We start from the raw sequence: 23,097 nt of genomic DNA on the forward strand, positions 1-23,097 counted from the left end.
CAAATTCATACAAATGGTTTTGTGGCAGAGTGAAGTGGACTCCGTCAGCATTAGCCCGCCATAAATATACTCACTGGTACACAGGCCATAGGCCACTGGAAATCAATGCAAACACCGCCATCATCGTCCAACATAACACGGTGGAGTACGCTGTGTAAGCATCGCACTGCAGGGTTCTTCGAACACAGCATCAATATTAGCAGCCACAGAGTGTATGCGTTTGTGTAAGTTGCAGAGGCTTGCGTTGCAGCCCCTACCCGCGGAACTACAATAAAGGAATATAGATTAACTGATTGTTCATATCACCATGCAAAATTGCAAATTCATACAACTGGTTGGTGGCAGTGTGATATGAACTCCATCAAAATGAACCCCCTATGAACAGAGTCAACACTCAAGTAGTACACATTGCAAGAATTAATCACTAGCATCATAAGGATGGATGGTATGAATAAAATGGAAGCCACAATTCCTAGAAAGTGGAACCAACAATCCGACAGAGACCTGAGAGGGCGTGCTTTCATCACAGTTTACAGTTGGCATTCCAAAGATTTTTTCACAGCAACACTTCGATCATCACACGTTAACATATAGTTGTGCCTATCAGAAGCTTATTCGACACAACATACATGTTGTTCAAACTCCACTAGTAGATGCATCAACTAGTCCACCCACATTACGGGATCGGTTCAGTATAGATAGACGCTTTGCAACATCTACCATTGTCGGCCTTAGGTCCTCATCATGGTTGAGGCATTCCACAGCAATTCTTGCCAGAGTGTCAAGAAGCTCCAAATCTTCCGTCACCGCAATTTGTTTATCAAACAAGTCGGTTGATTTCTTACCCTGCTTGTGATTCTCAAGGAATATCCTTACTAAGCTGTTGGCCCTCTTCCTAGTAACAAGCTCCAAGATGGTAACTCCAAAGCTGTACACATCACCTTGTTTGGTTAGCACGCCTGTTTGTAGGTATACCGGATCCATATAAACCATGTCACCAGCAACTATTCCAGTGTGTGGCACAGCCATCCTTGACATGCCAAAGTCTGAGATCTTAGGCTCAAAGTTGTCATTCAAGAGTATATTTGATGGTCTAAAATTACCATGTAAGATATTGCTACTACTGGCCATTGAATGCATATAAGCTAAACCATGTGATGATTTTGCAGCAATACTTAAACGCAAATCCAAGTTGAGAGACACCTTGTTGCTGTGAAGAATGTCACTGAGGCTACCTCTAGAGAGAAACTCATAGACTAGCATCGGGGTGTCAACTTCCAAGCAACAACCTATGAGCCTAACGATGTTTTTGTGAATGACCCGGCATTGGATCTCGACTTCATTTGGAAATAGTCCCCCATCCTCCGGCACAGTACCACTAATCAGCTTCCTTACTACGACTGGTGCAAAATCATCAACAAGTCCCCTGTAAACTTCTCCATAGCGTCCTTTTCCAATCAAATTCTTATCCTTTAAAAATGGTTTGAGCTCACCCTTTCTGAAAGTCTCACAGTTCTTGTCTTCTCCAATGTAAGCCCACCGTACCGCTCGTAGTTCCTGCGTGCTTTTGTGTTGAAGATGTCCAAATTGTTTAGCTTGTAGAGGAAACCAGAGTTAGAGCTAGAACTGCTTGCACCTTGTGGGATGTCAATCCGCTTTGTATCTTGCGCTCCCCATAATGGCCACTGATCACCTGGAACTTCTTCTCGACCTTGCTGCCAATGTGGGATGACATTTTGATTTGTATCTTGCGCTCCCCATAATGACCATTGATCACCTGGAGCTTTTTCTCGAATTTGCTGCCAATGATCTTCTTTAGGTGCCCCAATATATTTTGCAAGTTCTTCTGTTTCAGCATGTTCCTTGATGTCCTTTCCAAGGTACTCAGATGAAAGCTTTGCAACTTTCTCTTCACAACATTGTTCCTTTAGGAGACTAACTTGTTCAAATGATGAACTACTGATGCCAGTTTCCATGGTACTTGTGATTTTATCAAGCCTATCCTTTACATGCCGTGCAACTGGTCTCTTCTTTGGGTCCGAGTCAATGCATTCCATCCCTATCTTAATGCATACTCTCACTTGCTCCAAGTGTGCCTCCATTTGATCTGATCCCTCCAACCGATTCATCCAAGTCTTAACCACCTACAAAATTGCAGTTGTGACTTAGACCTAGAAAATAAACTACGACGACAAGTGATCTATGTAGAGAGACATGCTCAAAATTCTAATATGGAAAAAATGTAGCCATTATATATTATAAATTGAGCTATGCTGTCAGTTGGACGTTGTATTTGTTGAAGAATAAGTGCATTTCTCACATTTGTCCACGTTAGATTGACCTGAGTAAGCTGGTTGGTGTATGAAACACAACATGGTATGCGTGTAAAGAGATCTTGAGTTCAAGAATGGGCTAGCACAATTAAAAAAATTGTAGCCTACTTTCAGTCGGTGTTAGGCCTAAGGGAGCCACAGGGCTGGCCGCTTTTTTCTACATTTCCTCATGAAGTTCGATCTTTTAGGTGGACCGGCAAGGACAAGTGTAAGTGTGGTGCTACAAATGCGATTCTAGTGCTATATCTTAGGCCAAAGAGGCTTATATGCAAGTTTATTTTTTGTTAATTAAGAAAGCAATGTGGTACTGAAGGTGGGGTGCCACAAAAATATATACTGTTTTAGACTATACCATGCAAGTGGGACGTGATTTTTAAAAATTCTGTTCTTTTGGGGAGATTTAATTACAGTTTCTGTAAGGTAAACTAGAGTATAAGATATGTAGTTATTTGAATCCTTCAACATCGAGCAAACACTTAAATTGTTCTTACATCCACTTCTGGATATCCCTTCTCTCCTGTCATTATTTCCATTATGATAACACCAAGACTATATATGTCTGATGCGAATGTTAGTTTCCCTCCGAAGGATTCTGGTGCCAAATATCCCCTGCAAGAAGTTTAGATCGTCATCAACAAATGTGCACTCAAATATCACTTCGTGCCAAACAAAAAAGGGCTTTCAAGAGACTGGCTTACATCGATCCACATGGGTTCAAGGTAGAAGCCCGGGTTTGCTCTTTATCAAGGCACCTTGATAGACCAAAATCAGCAATTTTGGGTACCATGTGATCATCTACCAATATATTACCAGGCTTCAGGTCTAAGTGGAGAATGCGTTTCTCGTGAAGATGAAGTAAGCCCTCACATATTCCCTTGATAATATTATAGCGCTCCCTCCATTCAAGTCCGCGATATGCGTCTGCGGAGCAAAGGTTTTTCATATTTCGCCTCTTAGATGCTCATAATGTAATGTAAATCTACAAATTCCTAATCATGCAATGCATCTAATGAGTTCTCATTTAAGATGTTCTAACTTATCCTCAAAGAGCCAAGAATAGCTAATAAAACTCAGTAAACTATTTGTTAATAAAACAGGCGAAGCCAAATTTATGCTCATGTGCAAGTAACCTGCTAGAGCAGGGTATTTTTCTAGTGAATTTCTAGTCTACAGTAAGAGCCCAAAACAGAGTGAATACCAACAGATAACGGTCCTATCAGATGTAATTTCACGTTGTTTATTGTATACGGAAATGAATAAAAATATTCTACATATAAATATAACTGGGAGCTATGCAAGATACTGACGTGAAGTAAATAAAACATCACAAACTTTGACAGGTTGTTGGAGATCAAAATGAGTAGGTGGTTAAAAATAGTTCAGGAGCATCTTGAAATTTCTCATTTCAAATAGATGTATTGTTTGAGTTGGACTCTGGTACCGCAATGACATTTGATAAAAATAAATATAAGAATTGGCATTATGATCATTACCAGTAATATACTTATCGAGGCTTCCATTCGTTACATACTCAAAACATAGCAACCAATTTCGCAGCTCTGCCATGACAAACTTCCCTTCGTAATTTGCAGTTCTCCCTTGCGTGTCGGAACAATATCCCAAGAAACGCACTATGTTTTTGTGCTTGACCTTCATTAGGCACTCAACCTCTTTATAGAATTTATTCTCATGCACACCAAATGTGTTGGACAGCTTCTTCACAGCGACCATCCCTTTTCCCACCATTCCCTACAGTAACAACACGCATTACTTGTCTGCACATGTGTTGTTGTATGATTCTGATGTGCACATGTCGTTCATGTTTTAGATCACACCAATGGATCAGGAAAGAGATATCATGCTAGAGGTAATTTGTACCTTATAAACCATGGCGAACCCACCGCTGCCAATTTGCTCATCATCAGAGAAACAGTTTGTGATGTCTTCTAAAAGCGATAACGCCAGGCGCGTTGGCTCTGTACTTTCATCAAGCAGCATCCGCTCCAGGTCAACTTTGTGTCTGATACAAATGTCGCTATCCATTCACAATCAACACCCGGTGCAACACCTTCAAAACAAGAGCAATATATAACATTACTTTAAGTCCACCATATACCCCATTGCATAACTAAACCATGAAAACAGAGTGGAAGAACGAAGATCATGTATACACATGCATCTCAACTCCACATTAGCTAGTGAATTACTCAAGTATCATAAAAGACAACTAGTATTTTGCTAGCTCGCATGCTTGAATCCTAATAGGTTGGGCCTTTTCCTTTGGAGTGTTCGCCAAAGAGTTCCTCCTCTCCACTAGGCCATGGTTGGTTATTTCTTGAATTGTCATGGTGGTTGTTGGTGTGGCCAGACCAGGTTTTGCAGGGAGTTGTGGGCGAATTTTGGGAGAAAGCTTTATTGATCGATGGGGTCAATGCCAGCGACGACGGTGTCTGCAGACGTCGTGTTTCTTTCTTCAAGGCGTCTCGAAAGAGCTCACTCACTTCTTTCCGGGTAGCGGGCGAGTAGGCGGTGGAGTTTGAGTTGGGGCTTTGCTGTGTGTTTTCGCGTGATTGTCCCTTAATAAAGCAATCGTGTGGTTTTTGGCCTAGTTTTTCTTATAAACCGAGCCAACTCTATTCTTGTTTACGAAATTGCAGTAGCACCCTGCCCTCTTGACGAGGTTCCATAAAAACAAATCCTAGTAGGTTGATGATACAAGTCACCACTTCGTGAGCAGTTTGTTTTGTTTTAATTAGCTAGCACAAATATGGATCGGCCGAGTTGATGATTTGATGACAAGAGCCTGAAATACAAGATCAAGATCTACCGTAGAGACTAGCAATTTTCTCGTATGATTAATTTGACTCTGTACAAGGACAAGCAGTTAGTGATTTTAATGTGCATCAATCATTCAGCAACAGTAACAGATGCTTATATAGCTAAGCCTGATTTGATCTAGACTAGTTGTCATTTTGAGCTGCTATACTAGCACACGCGACAAGAAATCGGCGGGAAGAGGTAGGCCAAAGTTAATTACGATGAAATCAAAACACTATATATGCAGCATATGGTGCTGACAGAGGCCATTCAATTCAGAAACTAATTAAGACCCTGTTCGGCAACCCTCCACTCCTCCACTACGGAGCGGAGAACCGTTCTAGCTGCTCGCCATGAGAGCAAAACACTATATATGCAGCATGGTGCTGACGACAGAGGCCATTCGATTCAGAAACTAAGAGAGATAGAGAGAAGAAGCCACATGTACTATACATACCAACGGCAACAAAGTATAATGAACCAACTAGTCCTGTAGAACCCACCTGCCGGCCAGTGAGCAGACAGCAGAGATCGGCGAGCTTTGGATCGCCGCGGCCTGCCTGAGTTTTGAGGAAGACGACGATGACCCCAGGCTGCAGCGTCAACGCTTCGATGCTAGAGCGTAGTGGTCCTGCAGCCAGATTAGTTAGTGTGGGTTGTAGTAGAGCAAGCTGAGCTGCAATTCTACACGATGATGGTCGTCGTATCCACTAAACTGAAAATGGTGTGACTGAGATACACTAGGGATAAAGAAATCCTATGGGCCATGCTCTACATTCTCTAATCGGAAGTTGTTCATACCTTACCCCCTGCTGAGTTTGACCGGGTAGGATTCCTACTCAGAGACAGCAGCATCCTGTCTTCAGGAATTGACTGGGTCGTTTTCTCCCTTCGTTTTAACCAGATGGCAGCCCGTCCTCAAAAACATAGAAAATAAATAGTATTCCTAATAAAATTTCTGTACGCGTTTTCTATGCATCTTGCAGAAATTTTCCTCTGGAATCCTTGATCCTATGTTTTTCCTACGAAAATCCTTCAAAACTAACGAGGCCTTAGCGATTTAAAATTAAATCATTCAGCAACAGAAACATATTCTTTGTTTAATTTAGTCTTGAAAAGGAAGATTTTATTGCTAGCCACAAGTCTGCACAGATCATCTGAAAAATTCAAGAGAGAAACAGAGATGTAAATACATACCGCAGCGGAAGCAAGATATGTAACTAATCCTGTAGAACCAGGCGCCCGCTGAGCAGTGATCGATGAGATCTGGCGCTCATGTGCTTTGAGGAAGATCGACGACGACAACAACCCCAGGCTGCATGCCCTAGCCTGCAGCGTCAACGTTGATGGCAGAGCGTAGATTTTGCTCCAGCCAGATTAAGGGTGTAAGGGTGTTAGATGTAGAGCAAGTTGAGCCCCAACTCACCAACTATAATCATATAGAAATGATGATGGTCGTTGCGTCCACTAACCTAATGGTGTGAGTAACACCCTTACACGTCATTTCCTTTTAGATAACAAAATTTGGCCGGCCGGCCGGCCGGGTTCGCCATTGTCTGACAACACGGTGTAAAATATTTTGAGTTACTACATTCCACCCGTTGCGTCACTGGCGCATGAGGTGAACGAAGGCTGCGTAATATCTGATAAGTAACTACCATACATTTGTATTTTTTTAGGGAACTTTCTTAAGGGCAGGGTGCTCCTGTAATTTCATAAAAGGAATAGAGTTGATCGGATTTATAAAAAAACTAGTCCAAAAACCACACAATTGCTTGATTTATTAAGGGACAATCAGGCGAAAACCCCGACCAAGCCAACTCAAACTTCAGGGTGGACACGGTCCGGGCCGGTCCGGGCCCTGACCGAGCCGCCGTCTGGACCGGCCGCCGGCGGACCGGACCGGACCGGACCGAGCAGTCCCGCGGTCCGCTTTCCATGGACCGGACCGCCGGTGGTAAAGCTCGGGCCGGACCGAGAGGACCGCCCATGGCGTCGTACGGCGACGGCAAGCGGCGGCGCATGGCGACTGTGAGCTCCTGCAGGAGATTACGGGGCACAGGGAGGAGAGGAAGGAGAGAGACACAGCCGCGTGCCCATCATGAGCACGTTTAAAGAGGTCGGAGAGGCCAGATAGATGACGACGGCGATGAATGGAGATGTTGCCGTAGAGGTGGTGGCGTCGCAGGAGCCGGTGGAGGTCACCTCGACATGAGGCTGCTGGAGTTCTTCATCTCGGAGGCCACCGAGCGAATGAAATCCAAGGGCGGGTCTATTCCTGGCGACACGCAATTAATCTCGTTGCTTCGGTGTTTCCTATTTTCTTTTTTTAAGGGTGTTTTCTATTTTCTAAACTAACTACTGCCTGTCGCTCGGAAACCGGTACACCTGGGCCTGACACTCCGGCCACTCGTCGTATACTCCTGGCGTAGCACTTCTTCGCCATCGATGATCTATGCACCTACATCGTCACATGAGTCGATGATATGAAAGATATATAGTTGGGCAACAGAAAGAGACAAACTTGGCAAAAATGGAAGCAACATATCATAAGCATAAATAACAAAGTTCATCGTACCCAAAATGCCCTAACTAGAGTGATCTTTGCTAGCTGAGGAGGACGGTTTAATTACATCACAAATAAAGTTTCATCGTGCATAACTCAAAGTTTTGTGATACAGAAAGTATGGACTAAATGGACACATTGTCATATATCGTCAATCACTCCAACATGTCGTGCCATCCATCCAAGTCAGGTAGATAGTCCCCGAGCTTAGTGAAAGGCTTCAGGTCGAGACGCTGAGCGGCTACGCGTGTTCGGACGTCTTCCGGCGGCATTTGCCCTTTTTCGTAAAACATCCCTGTTTTTTCGAGGACCTCCTTCATGATGATTTTGGCAAGTTCACATTGGATGTGATAGAACTCAGCTCGAAGTCGATGATCCAGGATATCTCCTAGGTTCTTTACCCATTGCAGAATATGGGCATCACCGGATGTAGGTGACATGCGAAGGTTCTGCTAATCCTGTCTGTACTCCAGCATGTGGTGTAGGACATAGAATCCATCACTAAGAGTACCACTCGGTTGCTGGATGCAGCAGAAGTCGGTATTATGGCCGAAGGCAGACCTGCGGTTCCTTGTCTTCCTGGTCTTGATCTCTCCACCCCGTACGCCGTAGATAAAGATAGCACTGTCGAGAACAAACTTGATGTGGGTGTAATCCTTTTGTTCATGTTCTTCGACGAATCCAAGCAAAGAGCGTGGGAGAATCGGGGGTAAAGGATGATGAGGACGGCGCTCCCGTGGCTGCGCAAAATAAGTACACCTCAAATTAGCCTCCATCGTGCAAATGAATGATTGAAATCGAAGGAAGGATATCCGCGTGGATGACTTACATGGGATGATAAGGCACGAGAATCGTCTCCTTGTCCTTATTGGCGACCATGAAATCGGCGATGTAGTCCCTCACGGTGCTCTGGGCAGACTGCCAAGAAGCCCTCGTGCATGAAGTACGGGTCAGCGACACAGATATAAGGTATCTGCTCAATCCCGATAATGTAGTTCATGTACAAGGCAAAAAGGCGGACAAACGTAAAATCCAGCTTTTTCAAGTGAAATGTGTCGAAGATGTAATCGAATCGAAGGAAGAAATTTTCCGCGGGGAATATGTCGACGTAAAACCTTTGCCGTGGCACGTTAACCACGTACAATGGGTATCCTGGATTTTCTGAGGCGATTAGGCTTTTCTCTCTCCGCAGCACATCATCATGAAGTCTCCTTAGATCACCATATATGGCCTCTACCGCTGCCTTAGGTAGGATCGGATGACCGGGGATATGGCATTTTGCCGCACCGAGGATAGCTATACGATCTTGAACCCGAGGCTGCTGAGGCGGCTGGATCATAGAAGCAACTTTGTTGCCTTTCCTCGGTCCCTTCCTATGCTTCTTTGCTACTGGAAGATTATATATAATACGTTCATCCTCCGGCAATTCAGGCACCGACTCATGACGCTCAAACCCTGAGTACTCATACTGCTGAGCCATCAATCCTCCATCGTCATAGGCGCCAGTATTTAGATACTGTAGAGTGTCATCGTCATCCTCATCCTATTCGATGGCATCGATATCATGCATTGCTTCTTCGACGGCGGCGACGTCATCAGCGACTAATGAAGCCTCTTCCTCACCCCGTCCGCTATCACCCGACACGACAGGCGACGCTAATTGGGTAGGTGGGGTGTTGATGTTCATACCTTGCTGAGGTTGCGTGGTTGTGGGTGGTACTATAGTCGTACTCGAGACCCTATTGAGCTGCTTAGTCTTCTCCTTTCTTTGATGATCTTCAACACATCTATTTGAATTCCCTGCGAGTGAAGGATTTCTCGTATGGAGAAAAACCTCTTGAGCGCTATCTGATCTTATTTTTGTATTTCAAATATGGGACCTGCCTTTTTAATGGGACATCCCGGCAACAGGCCTACTCATGCTCCCGGCCGCCTCCAGACGAAGCAGACTCTTTGGCCACAACAGGACCCACCTCTTGCAATCGCCAAGCCGCCGCGGGGTCTCGTCGTCATCTCCCCTAGTATCGGAGGAGCCAAATTCTCGTGGCCCGGTTTGACACTGGCCACAGAAACCTTGAAGACGTCAGGGGGATCGGCCGGCTGTGGAACAGTTGTTCCTTCGGCTTCACTATCGTCGCCTTCCCCATGTCAAACTTCTGGCCGCTGATGGTGTACAATATGGTGCACGGGGTTAGGTCGGCCTGCAAAGACATGTCTACGACGTGAGACATCCGAAAGACAGCGGAAACGGGAGATTATACATTTATTGAAGAGGGCCGGTGTGACATGTACCGTGAGGGCGTCGAGCTCAGCCAAAGATGAAGCATTGCCGAGCATGTCCGAGACGAAGGACGAGTTGCTATGAGCAGGTGCGGGAGCCGGTGCAGTAGCTGGTGTGGGAGCCGGTGCAGGAGCTGGTGCGGGAGCCGGTGCAGGAGCAGGTGCTGGTGCAACGCTAGTCGAGCTGCTCCCGAAGAAGTCGGAAAGGGGAAAGTCCGCTGCCTCTTTATTTGGACTTTAGTACGTTTGAAAAAAGTTCATCAATTTTAAAAAGGTTCAAAACTTTCAAAAAAAGTTCATATATTCTGAAAAATAAATTTAAGCTATTTAGAAAATAGTTCATCCACTTTTAGATGTGAAGAAAGTTCATAGGTTATGAAAAATGTTAATTGAAAAAAATAGTTCATCGAATATAAAAACGTTCATCCAATTTGAAAATAAGTTCACTAATTTCGAAAAAAAAATCATCGACTTTGGGGAAAGTTTAATTCAATTTAAAAAAATGTTCATCAATTTTTTTAAAAGGTTCATCGATTTTGAATAGTCATCGATTCTAGAAAAAAAGTTCATCTATTTGAAAAAAAATCATCAATTTTGGGAAAACGTTCACAAAAAACTGAAAAAGTTCATCAATTTTCAAAAAAAGCATCAAATTAAAAAAAACAATCATGCAATTTTTAAAAAAATCATAAATTTGAATAAAATTTCATCAATTTTGAATTGTTTTTACAAATTTGAAAATAAGAATCTTAATTGTTTAGATTTTTTATGGTTTTGAAAAGATTCATCAATTTTGAAAAAAAAATCGTTGAATATGAAAAAAGTCCATACAATTTGAAAATAAGTTCATTGATTTTTAAAACATATTCATCAGTTTTGGAAAAAGTTTCATTCAATTTTAAAAATGCTCATCAATTTTGGATAAATGTTCATCGATTTTTAAAAGGGTTGGACAAAAGTTCATCTAATTGAAAAAGAAATTTATCCATTTTGATAAAACATTCACGAAAAACTGAAAAAGTTCATCAAAATTTACAAAAAAACATCAAATTTGAAAAACATTCAGGCAATTTGAAAAAAAAATCACGATTTTCAATAAAAGTTCATTGATTTTGATTTTTTTACAAATTTGAAAATAAGACTGCTTATTTAAGAAAAAAAAGGAAAAAAGAGAAACTAAATAAAAACTTTTGGAAAATTACAAGGGAACCCAAAAAAACCGCAAACTAAAGAAAGAAATAAAAGGGAAGGAGAAAAATAATGTGCACAAGCGGGTGAATAGCCTAGTGGTTGTTGTTGTACCCTTAGAACGCTGAGGTTGTGAGTTTGAACCCGAATGGCCGCACTGTTTTTGGTTTTTATAATTGAGAAAAAAAAAAAGAAGTTATATGGGCCAGCCTAGAATGGAGCGCGCGCACGAGTTTGTTCCATCGATGCCCACCCCGGGAGCGAACGAATCGTTCGATCTGGGTAACTCCCAGACCGAACGTTCGGTTGTTATCGGCGTCCCTGCATCGTTTATAGCATGATTCTTTTTTCTAGCGCGAAACTATATAGCATGATTCAGCACAACAAGATATTAGGAACCTCATAAAGGAAGGATGAATCTCCCGCAAAATAAAAAGGAAGGATGAATAGATTGGGGTAGAACAAAATTAATCAAGACCAAAACAAAAACACAGTATATATTCAGTAGGGTGTTGATAGATAGCAAAAGGCCATCCATCTAGGAATTGAAACAAAAGCCACATGTACAAACATACATACATACATACCACGGCAGCGAAGTGTAATGAACGGACTAATCCTGTAGAACCTGTCCGCCGTTGAGCGGAGATCGGTGAGATCTGGATCACCACGGCGCTCCTGAGGTTTGAGGAAGACGACGACGACCCAACGTCAACGCTGTGATGGTGGGGCGCAGATTAGTGTGGTCAGTAGTAGAGCAAGTTGAGCTGCAACACATATATAAAACATGGTGACGTGTCTACAGACTAAACTATTTTTTTTGCGGGGAAAACAGACTAAACTAATGGCGTGTCCCTTTCCTGACGTCGTACTTCTTCAAATCAAATCAAATAAAGTAATTCGACCGGCCATGCTCTCCGTTCTCCAATCGCATGCTCTGGCATATGGACTTGCAATTTGAATTGGTAATACCTTGCCTTACAATATTCCTCCTCCTATGCTCAGCTGACACGTCATTTTATCCTTCAACATCAGCTGACACGGCATTTTATCCTTCATCATCCCCGCCGGCGGGAAAGGAAACCCCCTGATAGAATGACCTAGCGTGACTGAAAGAATCCCCACTGCTAACTAACCCGACCACCCGCTCCGCTCCCGCGAGCGGACGGGGGAATCCATAGCCCTCCGGACCCGTCCCTCTCCCTCCCGCCGCCGCCTGGCGAAGCCCAGCCGGCGTAGGCGGCGGCGGGGCCTCTTCTTCCTCTCCGCGCGGGGGCTCGGGTTGGCGCGGGACAACCTGCCGTCGGGGGCGTCGGGCTGCTGCGGGGCTCGGCGGCACAACTGCGGGCGCGTGAGGCGGCGTCTGGCGGCGGAGCCCGGCGACGGTGCCTTGCTGTTCCTTGGTGGTGTGGTGGCTGCATCTTCGGTGGTGGCGGGTTGACCTTATCCCTGCCAGATCTGGCACGGGATTGGCTGACGGCGCAGGGCCAGGGCGCGGGGGCGGTGGGTGCATGCTGCCGGTGTGGATCCAGCGGGGCAGCACGCGCCCGTCGCTGTGGTGCGGCTCAGGCTGCGAGGCGGGTGGCGGCGCGTCCGTCCTGGAACTGGCGGTGGGATCCAGGTGGACGGCGTGGGCGGGGCAGTGCCCTGGGATAGCCGTTGCTCTGGCCGTGGGCGGCGGCGCGCGGAGGTCCGGCACGTGGTGGTGGCCTCCCGGGAGCGTGGCGGCTACACGATGGTTTGGCGGATCTGCCCGCTGTGACGGGCGGCTTTCCCCGGCGTCGGCTCGTTTGCGGTCAGACCGCTTCGACCATCGCTCCATCTCCTCGTCGTCCGGGCGATACTTCGATGGAAGGCTGGCTCTCTCCCAGCTGCGGTCCATCACTCGTCTTGTGCCCGGAGCTGCAGGACGGCGCTCGTTTCGCGCCCGGCCGCAGGACGGAGCTTGTCTCGCGCCCGGCAGCAGGACGGGGCTCGTCTCGTTCCCGGCGGTAGGACGGATCTCGTCTCGCGCTCGGGGCTGCAGGACGAGCGGTGGAGGCTAGTTTTGGCTGGCCTTTTGGGTCTCGGCGTTGGGGGTGGTCCATGGGTGCGAAAGGCGGGGCCTTTTCGCTCGTCTCTTCGGCTGGACTAGCGGCGGGTCTCCGGTCAGGTGGTGCCTTGGTCTTGGGTGCCAGGGCGGCGGCCCCGGTGGTGGTAGCGCGGTGCTTTTGGGCAGAGCCCGCGGCTTGGTGCTGCCCGGTGGCCATGGTCGTGCGGGCGGTGTGGCAGCCGGGGTGCGGCATTCGGTGGCAGTGAGGTGTGGCCGGGGTGAAAACCTGTTCTCTCTGCGGACAGACCGGCGGTGGCGAAACTCGTTCCCTTCTTGAAGGCGTCGTCGCGGCTCTCATTGCCCATCGTGTGCTTCAGGGAAAACTCTGATCCTTGGATCGGGCGGTGGCGGCGTTTCGGTGTCGTATCTTTGCTGAAGGCGCCACCTTGGAGTCCACTTATGCGGCTTCATCTCTTCGTAGTTAGGGGTGGTGTTGCTGCGTTCAGCGCCTGTGTATCATGCCTTGGGTATGTGTGTTGTTGTGATGGCGTGCGTTTGTATCGGGATGTTGGTGATCTTTGCTTTATATGTAAAACGGGGCGGAAGCCTTTTTGGTAAAGGAAACCCCTGTCGCCGACGAGCGCCAATGATCGTTAGCACATTGGTGATGTGAGTTCAGGTTCAGAGGGAAAAAAAACGTGCGAGGAGCGTGACAACAAGCAGCAACGAGGAATGCAAATTTGAACTAAAAAAAGTTGGGTTGGGCTGGTCAACCGGTTGACAGCCCAAGAATCTGACTGAATCCTCTCTCAGCTGCTCTGAATCTTGATCGTTTCAGTCTTTTTTGGCTGTTGCAGCTGAGATGAATCTGTTTGGTGGTGCCGTGTCACTATCAGCTGATATACTACTCCGTAGGAGCAAGATCACATCAGACATATCCAAGTCTGAATGAGGTGCAGGCGTGCAGCTGTGTGAATCTGAATTTAATTCCCCTTTCAGGTTTGGCTTGGGAGGCAGCAGATGCGACCTGAATGCAAATTTACATTTGCTCTGGATATCGGGCCGTAGGGCATAGGCCACCTGAAATCAATGCAAAACACCACCGTCATCGTCCGTAACACAAGACGGTGGACTGTGCTGGGCAAGCATTGCACTGCAGGGTTATTAGCAGCACAGACTGTATGCGTTGCTGCCGCTACTCGCAGAATTATTGTTCATGTCACCATGCAAATTCATACAATTGATTTGGTGGCAACGTGATGTGAAGTCCATCAGCGTTAACCAAACCCTATGAACAGTGTCAACAGTAAACAGTCCAAGAATTTAATCACTAACATCATAAGGACGGTACGAATATGATGTAAGCCACAAATCCAGACCAGGTAAACACCACAGAAGCATAACCAACAATCGGACTGAGCTTTTCTTACCGGAGGCCTGGGAGGGCGTGCTTTAGCACACTTAACAGGTGGGACTTAAAATATTTCTTCACAACCACACTTCGATCATCACACATTTATACATAGTTGTACCTATCAGAAGCTTATTCAACACATCATACATGTTAAAACTCCACTAGTAAATGCATCAACTTGTCAACTCAAATTACATGATTGATTCAGCATGGATAGACGATTTGCGACATCTACCATTGTTGGTCTTAGGTCCACATCAAAATTAAGGCATTCAGCAGCAATTCCTGCCAGAGTGTCAAGAAGCTCCAAATTTTCTGCCACTGCAATTTCCTTGTCAAACAACTCGGTCGATTTCCTCCCCTGCTTGTGGTTCTCAAGGAAATTAATTACTAAGCTGTTTTTGTCCATATGTGTGGCCTTTCTCCTAGTAACAAGCTCCAAGATGATAACTCCAAAACTGTAGACATCACTTTGTTCGGTCAGTAGGCCTGTTCGTACATATAGAGGATCCATATAAGCCATGTCACCAATGCATACTCCGCTATGTTCATGGCCTCTCACGATCAACCTTGATATGCCGATGTCTGAGATCTTTGGCACAAAGTTGTTATCCAAGAGTATATTTGATGGTTTAACATCACCGTGTAATATTTTCGTAGCAAATGCAGAATGCACATAAGCTAGAGCACCTGCCGATGTTGCAGCAATACTTAATCGCACGCCAAGGTTAAGAGGCACCTTGATGTTGATGTGAAGAATGTAATGGAGGTTAGCTGTAGAGTGAAACTCATGGACTAGCATCGGGACTTCAAATTCAAGGCAACAACCTATGAGCCTAACCATATTTCCGTGAATGACTTGAGACTGGATGATGACTTCATTTGCAAAATCTTCATTCTGTACCACACTACCACTAAATAGCTTCCTTATTGTAACCGGCACACTATCAACAAGGCCCATGTAAACTACTCCAAAGCTATCTCTTCTAATAAGATTCTTATTCTTTAAAATTGGACTGAGCTCCTTTTTTTTGAAAAGTTTCACAAAATTTACATTCTCCAATGTAGGCCCACCATACCGCACGTGATTCCTGTGTGCTTTTCTGTCGAAGATGTCCAAATTGTTCAACTTGTAGAGCACGCCATTGTTAGAGCTAGAAATACTTGCACCTTGTGGGCTTACAGTTTTCTTTACATCTTGCACTCCCCTTAATGGCCACTGATCACTGGAAGCTTCTTGCTCCCCTTGCTGCCAATGATCTTCTCTAGGTATCTCTACATATTCTGCAAGTCCTTCTGTTCCAGCGTGTTCCTTGATTTCCTTTCCAAGGTACTGATAAGAAAGCTTTGAGTTTTTCTCTTGGCAATACTGTTCCTTTAGGAAACTAACCTGCTGCTCAACTGATGAACCACTTATGCCAGTTTCGATGGTAATTTCTGTTTTATCTAGTCTATCAAGTATATGGCGTGCAACTGGTCTCTTCTTTGGGTTCAAGTCCATGCATTGTATCCCTATCTTAGTGCATACTCTTACTTGCTCCAACTGTGTATGCCACTGATCTGATGCCTCCAACTGATTCATCCAATTTGCAACTACCTACAAAGTTGCAGCTAGGAGTTAAAATGTACTCCCTCCGTTCCATATTACTTGTCCCTGATTTAGTACAAAGTTGTACTAAATCAGCGACAAGTAATATGGAACGGAGGGAGTAGATGGTGAACTTTATAGCAGCAGCGACTACTCAACTACAGATGCAAAAAGTGGTTTGACATTTATAAGCGCATTTCCATATTTCTTTGTAAATTCAATCTTTTGGGTGAAACTACCCTTTTGCAGGCTGCCATGGATGTGATCTTAGTGCTCACAAAGGCTTAATTAAACATGCAATGTGGTCTGCTGAAGGCACAGTGCTACAAAAGTGGATATTGGTTTAGACCGTTCTTGTTTGGGAATACATGATTTCTGCAATTACTCTAAGGTTCAGTTAAAACATAGCATATTTCATTTGAAAATCTATCATTAACATGCGCAAACACTTAAATTGTTCTTACATTCTCCTCTTCTGGATACCCCTTCTCTCCTGTTAGTATCTCCACAATTATAATGCCAAGACTATATATGTCCGACGCAAATGTGAATTGTCCTCTATAGAATTCTGGTGCTAAGTATCCCCTACAAGAAAATTTATACGGCCCAATAAATTAATGTGCACACAATAGAGATGTGTGCAGAATAAATAAGAGATTTCAAACCCCCGCAAAAAAAAGAGCTTTCGAGACGGTGGCTTACTGAGATCCACATAGATGTGAAGTAAAAGCTCGGGTTTGGTCTTCATCGAGGCACCTTGAGAGTCCAAAATCAGCAATTTTAGGTACCATGTGATCAGCTATCAATATATTTCCGGGCTTGAGATCTAAATGAAGAATACGGTTCTCATGAAGATGAAGTAAGCCCTCACAGGTTCCCTTGATAATACGATAACGATCTCTCCATTTAAGTCCACAAGACGCATCTGCGGAGGAAAGGGGTTCCACATTTGCGTACCTTAGAGATAATAATGTGAATCAATTGATGCATGCCATAGAAAGCATTTCCAATATGTTTTCAAAGATGTCGAAATTAGTGTCAAAGAAGAGTAGAGAATAAATCTGAGACGTTCGGTGTTCAAATATGCAAAGGCAGGTTTACACCCAACTATAGCATGTCACTTTCTAATTGATTAATTAAATTAACTTCCCCACTTGCTATTTTATTCAATGATATTATTCCAAGGAAGAAAATAAACATATCTTCTCACATAGATTAGCACTTTGACCCAAAAAACTGTTAAGAAAAAACCGGACGCTGGTAGTTTTGATCACCATTATTAGTTGCCCCACATGTAATGGACCAACACTACCCTTACTCAAGGGAGGAAATAATTCATGGATAATATGCCTACACTTTTCTGGTGAGTTCTAGTCTACAATACCAATCTATATTAGTTATACTGTATGTATTTTTATGTATTTACGGACATGGAAATGAATAGAAATACTCCAAATATAAATACAAAAATGAATGCAAAACCTATATCAAATGCAACCTTGCGGCCGGTTTTGTGAAACAAACAGACTGCAATGAAAATAGAATCGAATGGAAGGCCACATGAAGAGATCTCCTACTCTATGGAGGGTGCGACGGCCGGGTTGGTGTACACTAAGCTCCGCCAAGGTTCTCCCCCAACGAACCCACCCCTCTACAGCGATCATAGGCAGTGACACTGCCATTTGCATTTGTCGCCTTCCTGACAATACAATAGTGATGGTCACATGCTTCACCCTGGGCTCACCGCCGCACCCGAGAATGAGGGGGAGAGGACTGTCCTGCCGCCGCCACCATATCCAAGCCCTGCCCCTAGCTCATCGTTGTGCCAAAGGAAAATATGACATCTGTACCACCACCCAAGGATTTGTCCGGTGCCGACACATTGGTATAGGCACTGCCAACACCTTTGTATGGCTGCCTTGTTGACTCCTTCAAGTGGCCCCCAACACGCAATAGGGTGCGCTCGTCCATGACCCCACCGTCACAAAAATATGGTATGCTAGGACTATCACAAAATATGGGATGCTATGACTATGTAGTGACCTGGAAAAAAAACATAGAAATAAGCTTCACGATCATACCGGTAATATACTTATCGAGACTTCCGTTAGGTATGTACTCAAAACATAGCACCCAGTTTCGTACATCTGCCATGACAAATTTCCCGTCATAGTCCCCCACCATCCCTTGCGTGTCAGAACAATATCCCAAAAAACGAACTATGTTCTTGTGCTTGGCCTTCATTAGGCACTCGACCTCTTTGTGGAAATTATTCTCATGCATGTCAATTGTTATGGACAACTTCTTCACAGCGACCATTCCTTTTCCCACCGTTCCCTGCAGTCACAATGTGAATTACCAATGTGTGTGCACGTGGTGGTGTGTCATTGTGATGTGCACGTCATTTATCTTTTAGATCAACAATGATAAGGAATGAGAAAGCTTACAAGCGGGAGTAATCCGTACCTTATAAACAATCGCAGACCCACCACTGCCAATTTGTTGATCATCAGAGAAACTATCTGTGATTTCTTGTAAAAGTGATAATGGCAGGTATGTTGGCTCTGCACTTTCATCAAGCACCATGCGCTCTAGGTCAACCTTGTGTATTGTTCTTATTTTGGTATCCATTTGCAATCAATGCCAGAGTGCAGTACCTTTGAAACAAGACAACACAACTATTAGCTTTTAGTTTGTGTGTGTCGTTGACAATAAGACAACTATTAGAATTTTTCTCAAGTAGTCAAGTATTCACTTTGGCACATGGGAGCATATGCTCCTGCCATTGAAAAATATATTTCAAAATGTCAAAAAAATCCAAACACAAATTTGACACGTACATCTCAACATTGTATGTGCGCACGCCAAGTTTAGTGAAAAACCGACATTTTATACGCCTTGTGTAAAAAAGACAAAGGCGAGTGTTAGGCGCCGGCGTGCCGGCCCAAATTTGGGCCGGTCGTACCAGCACCGTACGATTAAATAATAAGGAGCCGCACGATTCCCATCTTTCTCTTCCTCGGGCGTCGTCTTCTATAAGAAAAAGCTTCCTATGCGCCGCCATGGATGACGACGCGCCAGCCTCGAAGCACCTCCCCTGCGTCTCCCTTGTCGTTGTGCTCGTCGCCGGTCGCCGTCGTCGTCACCGGTCGCCGCTGTCGCCTCCTGCGTTTCTCACCAGCAAAAGCGAGCCCGTGGTTGCAGCTCCCCGTGGCGGCGATTGCAGCTCTGGCCACTGCTCGCGAGCTCACCGGCTCGCCGTCGCCACTTGCCGAGGCCACTCACCAGTCCCGCTTGCCGATTGGATGGTTGCAGCAAAATTCAGTTGCTAGAAAAACTGGTCCCAGCTCTGATTCGCGGTTCCAGCAAAATCAAATGCTCGTTGTAGCAAAATCAAATAATGGTTCCAGCAAAAAGGAACAAAATGCAGCATAAAAACTAAAAAATGCATCTCGCCGCCACACCTCATGAAGAAATTTGGTTCCAGCAAAACTCTCTAGGTCCCATCGCCGTTGAAGCAAAACAAATCGCCGGTAGTAGCTATATGTGTTGCCGGCTCCAGCAAAGAACTAACGATGCAGCTCCCATCCACCCGATTGAATTGTAGCAAAAAATTGCATTGTATCCAGCAAAATAAGAAAACAGTGGTAGCAAAATATTGCAAAACAAAAATGGAAGTTGTCCCCCAGCAAAAGTAAAAAAACACGGATGTAGCAAAAAATCAAGCTCGTTCCAGCAAACCAGAAAGCCAGTGGTAGCAAAACAAAGCACCTGTGATGGCAAAAAAGAGTATTGGTTCCAGCAAAACCAAACGCTTGTGGTAGCAAAAAGGATTAATGGTTCCAACATCAAGGAACACTGGTTCCAGCATCATCGCATGCCGGTGCAGCTCCGAGATGAACGGCAAGAAAAGAAACAACAATCTCCTTTCCCAAGAGCAGAGCGTGCGTGCTGCATGTGCTTGAGCCCAACCTCGTGGGATCCATGGCGGACTGCACATGGCATGAGAGAGAAGGTAAAAAAAAGCAAGGACGAGCTGACCCCTCTCATGGATCTATGACGGAAAAATGCTGCAGGAAGCAGAGAAGGCAGTAAAAACGAGCTCAAATTGATGGGGAGATTTCTGGAGAGAACACACGAAGGAGAAGGAGGAGAGATTGAGAGCCGGGGGATTGAAGGACGAGCAGGGTGAGGATGCCTGGTGTGGTCTCTAGAAAGTGCGAGCGGATAAGATGGAAGTGGTGGGGATAGAGATAAGCTTAGTCGGTAGTGGGCCTGGGCTGCCTAGCAACGCGAGCGAGCGGACCGGCCGAACGCTCGGCCGGTCGACCGTATACAAGCGTTTCCCAAAGACAAAATAATGTCTCATGAAAAGCCTTTTTAACACTTATTTTTATATTTTTACATCTGACATAAAGTTGTTGGTTTTCCGCAAAACGAGTTTCTGTGCACGTAGAATGTTGAAATGTAGTCGGGAATCATTTTGTCATAATTTTGTGACATTTCAAAATATGTTTAAAACATATTTTAAAAACCAGGAGCATATGCTCCCATGTGCCAAAACGCCTCTCTCGAACCCAATCATGAAAGACAACACATTTACGTACATGCATCTCGTCTCGCTAGCTAGTTACTCAAGTATAATATGAAGATCACTATTTTGCTAGCCTGGTTTCAAAGTATAACAAATGAGCGATTTAAAAGTAAAGTAAATAATTCAGCAACAGTAACCGATTCTTATGTCGCTAGCCTCAGTTGATCTGGATTAATTAGCTGTCTTTTGATTTACTATAGTAGCACTGGTGACATAGGAATTAGCAAGCACATGAAGGAAGGATGGATCGATGACCAAAATTACTTGAGAGGAAGCCAAAAACACAGCATATACAGTAGGGTGTTGAACTGTTGATAGAGGCCATCCCGTCACATGCACATACATACCACGGCAGCGAAGCTAACTAGTCCTGTAGAAGTAGAACCTGCCGGCCAGTGTGCAGAGATCAGTGAAATCTGGATCGCCGCGTCCTGCCCGAGCTCTTAGGAAGATGGTCGATGACAATGACCCCAGACGGCCTTAGCCTGCAGCGACAACGCGTGATGGTAGAGCGCAGCTAGATGACGGTCTGGTGTAGAATGGGGAGGAAATTGTGTGGAGAAGGCTGAGACAGGGGAAAGAAATTGGAGAAGATAGAGGTGATATATGCGCCTGCTGTTCGACCTCAAAAAGACATCCTTGGGATATGGTTGCGGAGAAGGCTTAAATGTCGTCCACAGATAAATTCAAGACTAGTGAGATATATTGTGTACTCTTTGTATACTTCCTTTTTGAATTGATATGTGTAGTATTTTTGTACCGAAGCAGAAGTGTCTACTCAACTGAGAGTCATTCCACACGGTGTGTAGGTACAATATTTCAGAAGATTATTATTGTCCGAGGCCACTGCAAGGGTGGGTTAATTACCCTCTCATTTATATCATAAAAGTGTTGTTCTCTATTTGGTTTTCAAAACACAGTACGACATAGATGCTCACAAACAATTATAATAATAATGATAAAAAAACTGTGGGGTAAATACTAATGATAATTAACTCAAATGCTCCCAACTAAAATGTGAAATAAAAAAGGAACCGGCTCTGGTTTTCTACTGTTTTTAATCAAAGATCTAGGCTGGAATTTATGAAAAATTGTACTACAATATTCAAAAATAAAATGTGTCATTTTAAAGTATTATAGGAACCCAAAGTCTGATAATACAAATTTCAATGTCCGCAGGTTTTGGGTTTTAGTGAATGAAACAACGACATTTTAGTTTCAATAGAGAATGATGATTGTGTTTTGAGCATTAGTTTTAATTCAAGTGTTGCAGATTTCTAGAGTATAGTTGAAAAATAAATTATGATTATTGAATTACTGATATTATTGAATCTTAAATCTTAGGGTACCTTCTAACTTTTGGTGATCCCGAGTGGAGGTTCAGTTTTGTGAACCAGCACCCACCGGCCAACTCTCGTTTAATTCTTCTTCGCAAGAAAGACAAGTGAACAATTTTTTCTCAAGAAGTTTCAACAGTAGTTGACTAAGATAGTCATGGGCGGATATACAATACTTGCCCCATGAGCACGAGCTCTGGCTCAGCACCACCATTACCTAAAAACCGACGAACTACCAGGGCGATGAAGATCGCTGCAACACATCAACGATGGGTGCACATGAAGGCGGAATGGATGTCGTTGGCAAGAGAGGGCGTCTAGCTTCCACACATTGTGGATGACATCAATGAGTAAGGGTGTGTGCACAATGGAGAAGCGAGGGAGTGGCGGCACGCAATGTAGAAAATAGTGACCGGATACAAATACATAGGCGGGTCAAGACAATCTCAAATACAAACATAAATAACCAGCCGCAGTCCATAATAATGTATGCGGTTTTCAAGACTTACTTTAAGTAGTAATTGGACTAGTAATGCATAAGTCCTGTAACTTCAAATTCATACCATGGGGGAAAATCCAGATACTAATTTAATGGTTTAAGTTTTGTCCATTTTATTGGTTAAAATTGTGGTTAAACTTGAATCTTGAAAAGTATGTGAATCTTCTTCTCTTTTAGTCCTAAGGAGTACAATAAAAGAAGAATTAAAACGAATGGATCGTTGTTGAGAAGATCCATGGCAGGAGGGCGATGACAAAGACGCATTTATCAACACATGTAACACATTGTGGTGTTAACACGTGCTTGGTGATTTTTTTTAGAACATGATGAGATTCTTGAACATGGTGTAATTTTTCTTTGAGACACACTCCCTCCCTCCGTGATTATTAGTAGTCTTCTTTGATTACTTTTGCAGGTATAACTGATGTCCCAACGCCCAAGACAGATAC

General features: G+C 44.4%; 2 protein-coding genes and 1 long non-coding RNA gene across 5 annotated transcripts; all 3 read right to left on the reverse strand.

Moving 5' to 3' along the window:
• Positions 1 to 255: 255 nt before the first annotated feature.
• Positions 256 to 4,463, reverse strand: LOC109764099 (uncharacterized). Its single transcript, XM_073500868.1, has 6 exons — positions 4,212 to 4,463; positions 3,827 to 4,082; positions 3,032 to 3,254; positions 2,825 to 2,942; positions 1,637 to 2,144; positions 256 to 1,595 (listed from the first exon to the last, which is right to left on the reverse strand). The coding sequence occupies exons 1-6, from the start codon at positions 4,374 to 4,376 to the stop codon at positions 637 to 639; spliced, it is 2,229 nt and encodes a 742-aa protein (XP_073356969.1). The 5' UTR covers positions 4,377 to 4,463; the 3' UTR covers positions 256 to 636.
• A 3,006-nt stretch (positions 4,464 to 7,469) lies between these two features.
• LOC141025287 (uncharacterized) lies at positions 7,470 to 10,593 on the reverse strand. Of its 2 annotated transcripts, XR_012186763.1 has the most exons (3): positions 10,009 to 10,593; positions 8,546 to 9,917; positions 7,470 to 8,456 (listed from the first exon to the last, which is right to left on the reverse strand). It is a non-coding gene; the product is annotated as an uncharacterized lncRNA (long non-coding RNA). The 2 variants fall into 2 exon arrangements; XR_012186762.1 differs by having other exon boundaries at positions 7,470 to 9,917.
• A 4,023-nt stretch (positions 10,594 to 14,616) lies between these two features.
• On the reverse strand, positions 14,617 to 21,436 carry LOC109764098 (uncharacterized). 2 transcript variants are annotated; one of them, XM_020322948.3, is made up of 6 exons: positions 21,160 to 21,436; positions 18,685 to 18,875; positions 18,300 to 18,555; positions 16,921 to 17,143; positions 16,683 to 16,803; positions 14,617 to 16,227 (listed from the first exon to the last, which is right to left on the reverse strand). In XM_020322948.3, the coding sequence occupies exons 2-6, from the start codon at positions 18,847 to 18,849 to the stop codon at positions 14,812 to 14,814; spliced, it is 2,181 nt and encodes a 726-aa protein (XP_020178537.1). In that variant the 5' UTR covers positions 18,850 to 18,875; positions 21,160 to 21,436; the 3' UTR covers positions 14,617 to 14,811. The 2 variants fall into 2 exon arrangements, with proteins under 2 accessions (XP_020178537.1, XP_073356967.1); XM_073500866.1 differs by having other exon boundaries at positions 21,198 to 21,404.
• Between the last annotated feature and the right edge of the window lie 1,661 nt (positions 21,437 to 23,097).

This window comes from Aegilops tauschii, chromosome 6, assembly GCF_002575655.3.
Source record: "Aegilops tauschii subsp. strangulata cultivar AL8/78 chromosome 6, Aet v6.0, whole genome shotgun sequence".
Taxonomy (NCBI): domain Eukaryota; kingdom Viridiplantae; phylum Streptophyta; class Magnoliopsida; order Poales; family Poaceae; genus Aegilops; species Aegilops tauschii.

Excerpts from the sequence above, each read along its gene's own strand:
- LOC109764098 (XM_020322948.3), bottom strand. The coding sequence starts at position 18,849 with ATGGATACCAAAATAAGAACAATACACAAGGTTGACCTAGAGCGCATG. Across the intron at positions 16,804-16,920 it reads TCACATCTATGTGGATCTCA|GGGATACTTAGCACCAGAAT; the intron begins GTAAGCCACCGT and ends ATTTTCTTGTAG. Across the intron at positions 16,228-16,682 it reads GGTATCCAGAAGAGGAGAAT|GTAGTTGCAAATTGGATGAA; the intron begins GTAAGAACAATT and ends GCAACTTTGTAG.
- LOC109764099 (XM_073500868.1), bottom strand. The coding sequence starts at position 4,376 with ATGGATAGCGACATTTGTATCAGACACAAAGTTGACCTGGAGCGGATG. Across the intron at positions 4,083-4,211 it reads GGTTCGCCATGGTTTATAAG|GGAATGGTGGGAAAAGGGAT; the intron begins GTACAAATTACC and ends TTGTTACTGTAG. Across the intron at positions 3,255-3,826 it reads CCTCGATAAGTATATTACTG|ACGCATATCGCGGACTTGAA; the intron begins GTAATGATCATA and ends TTTGCTCCGCAG.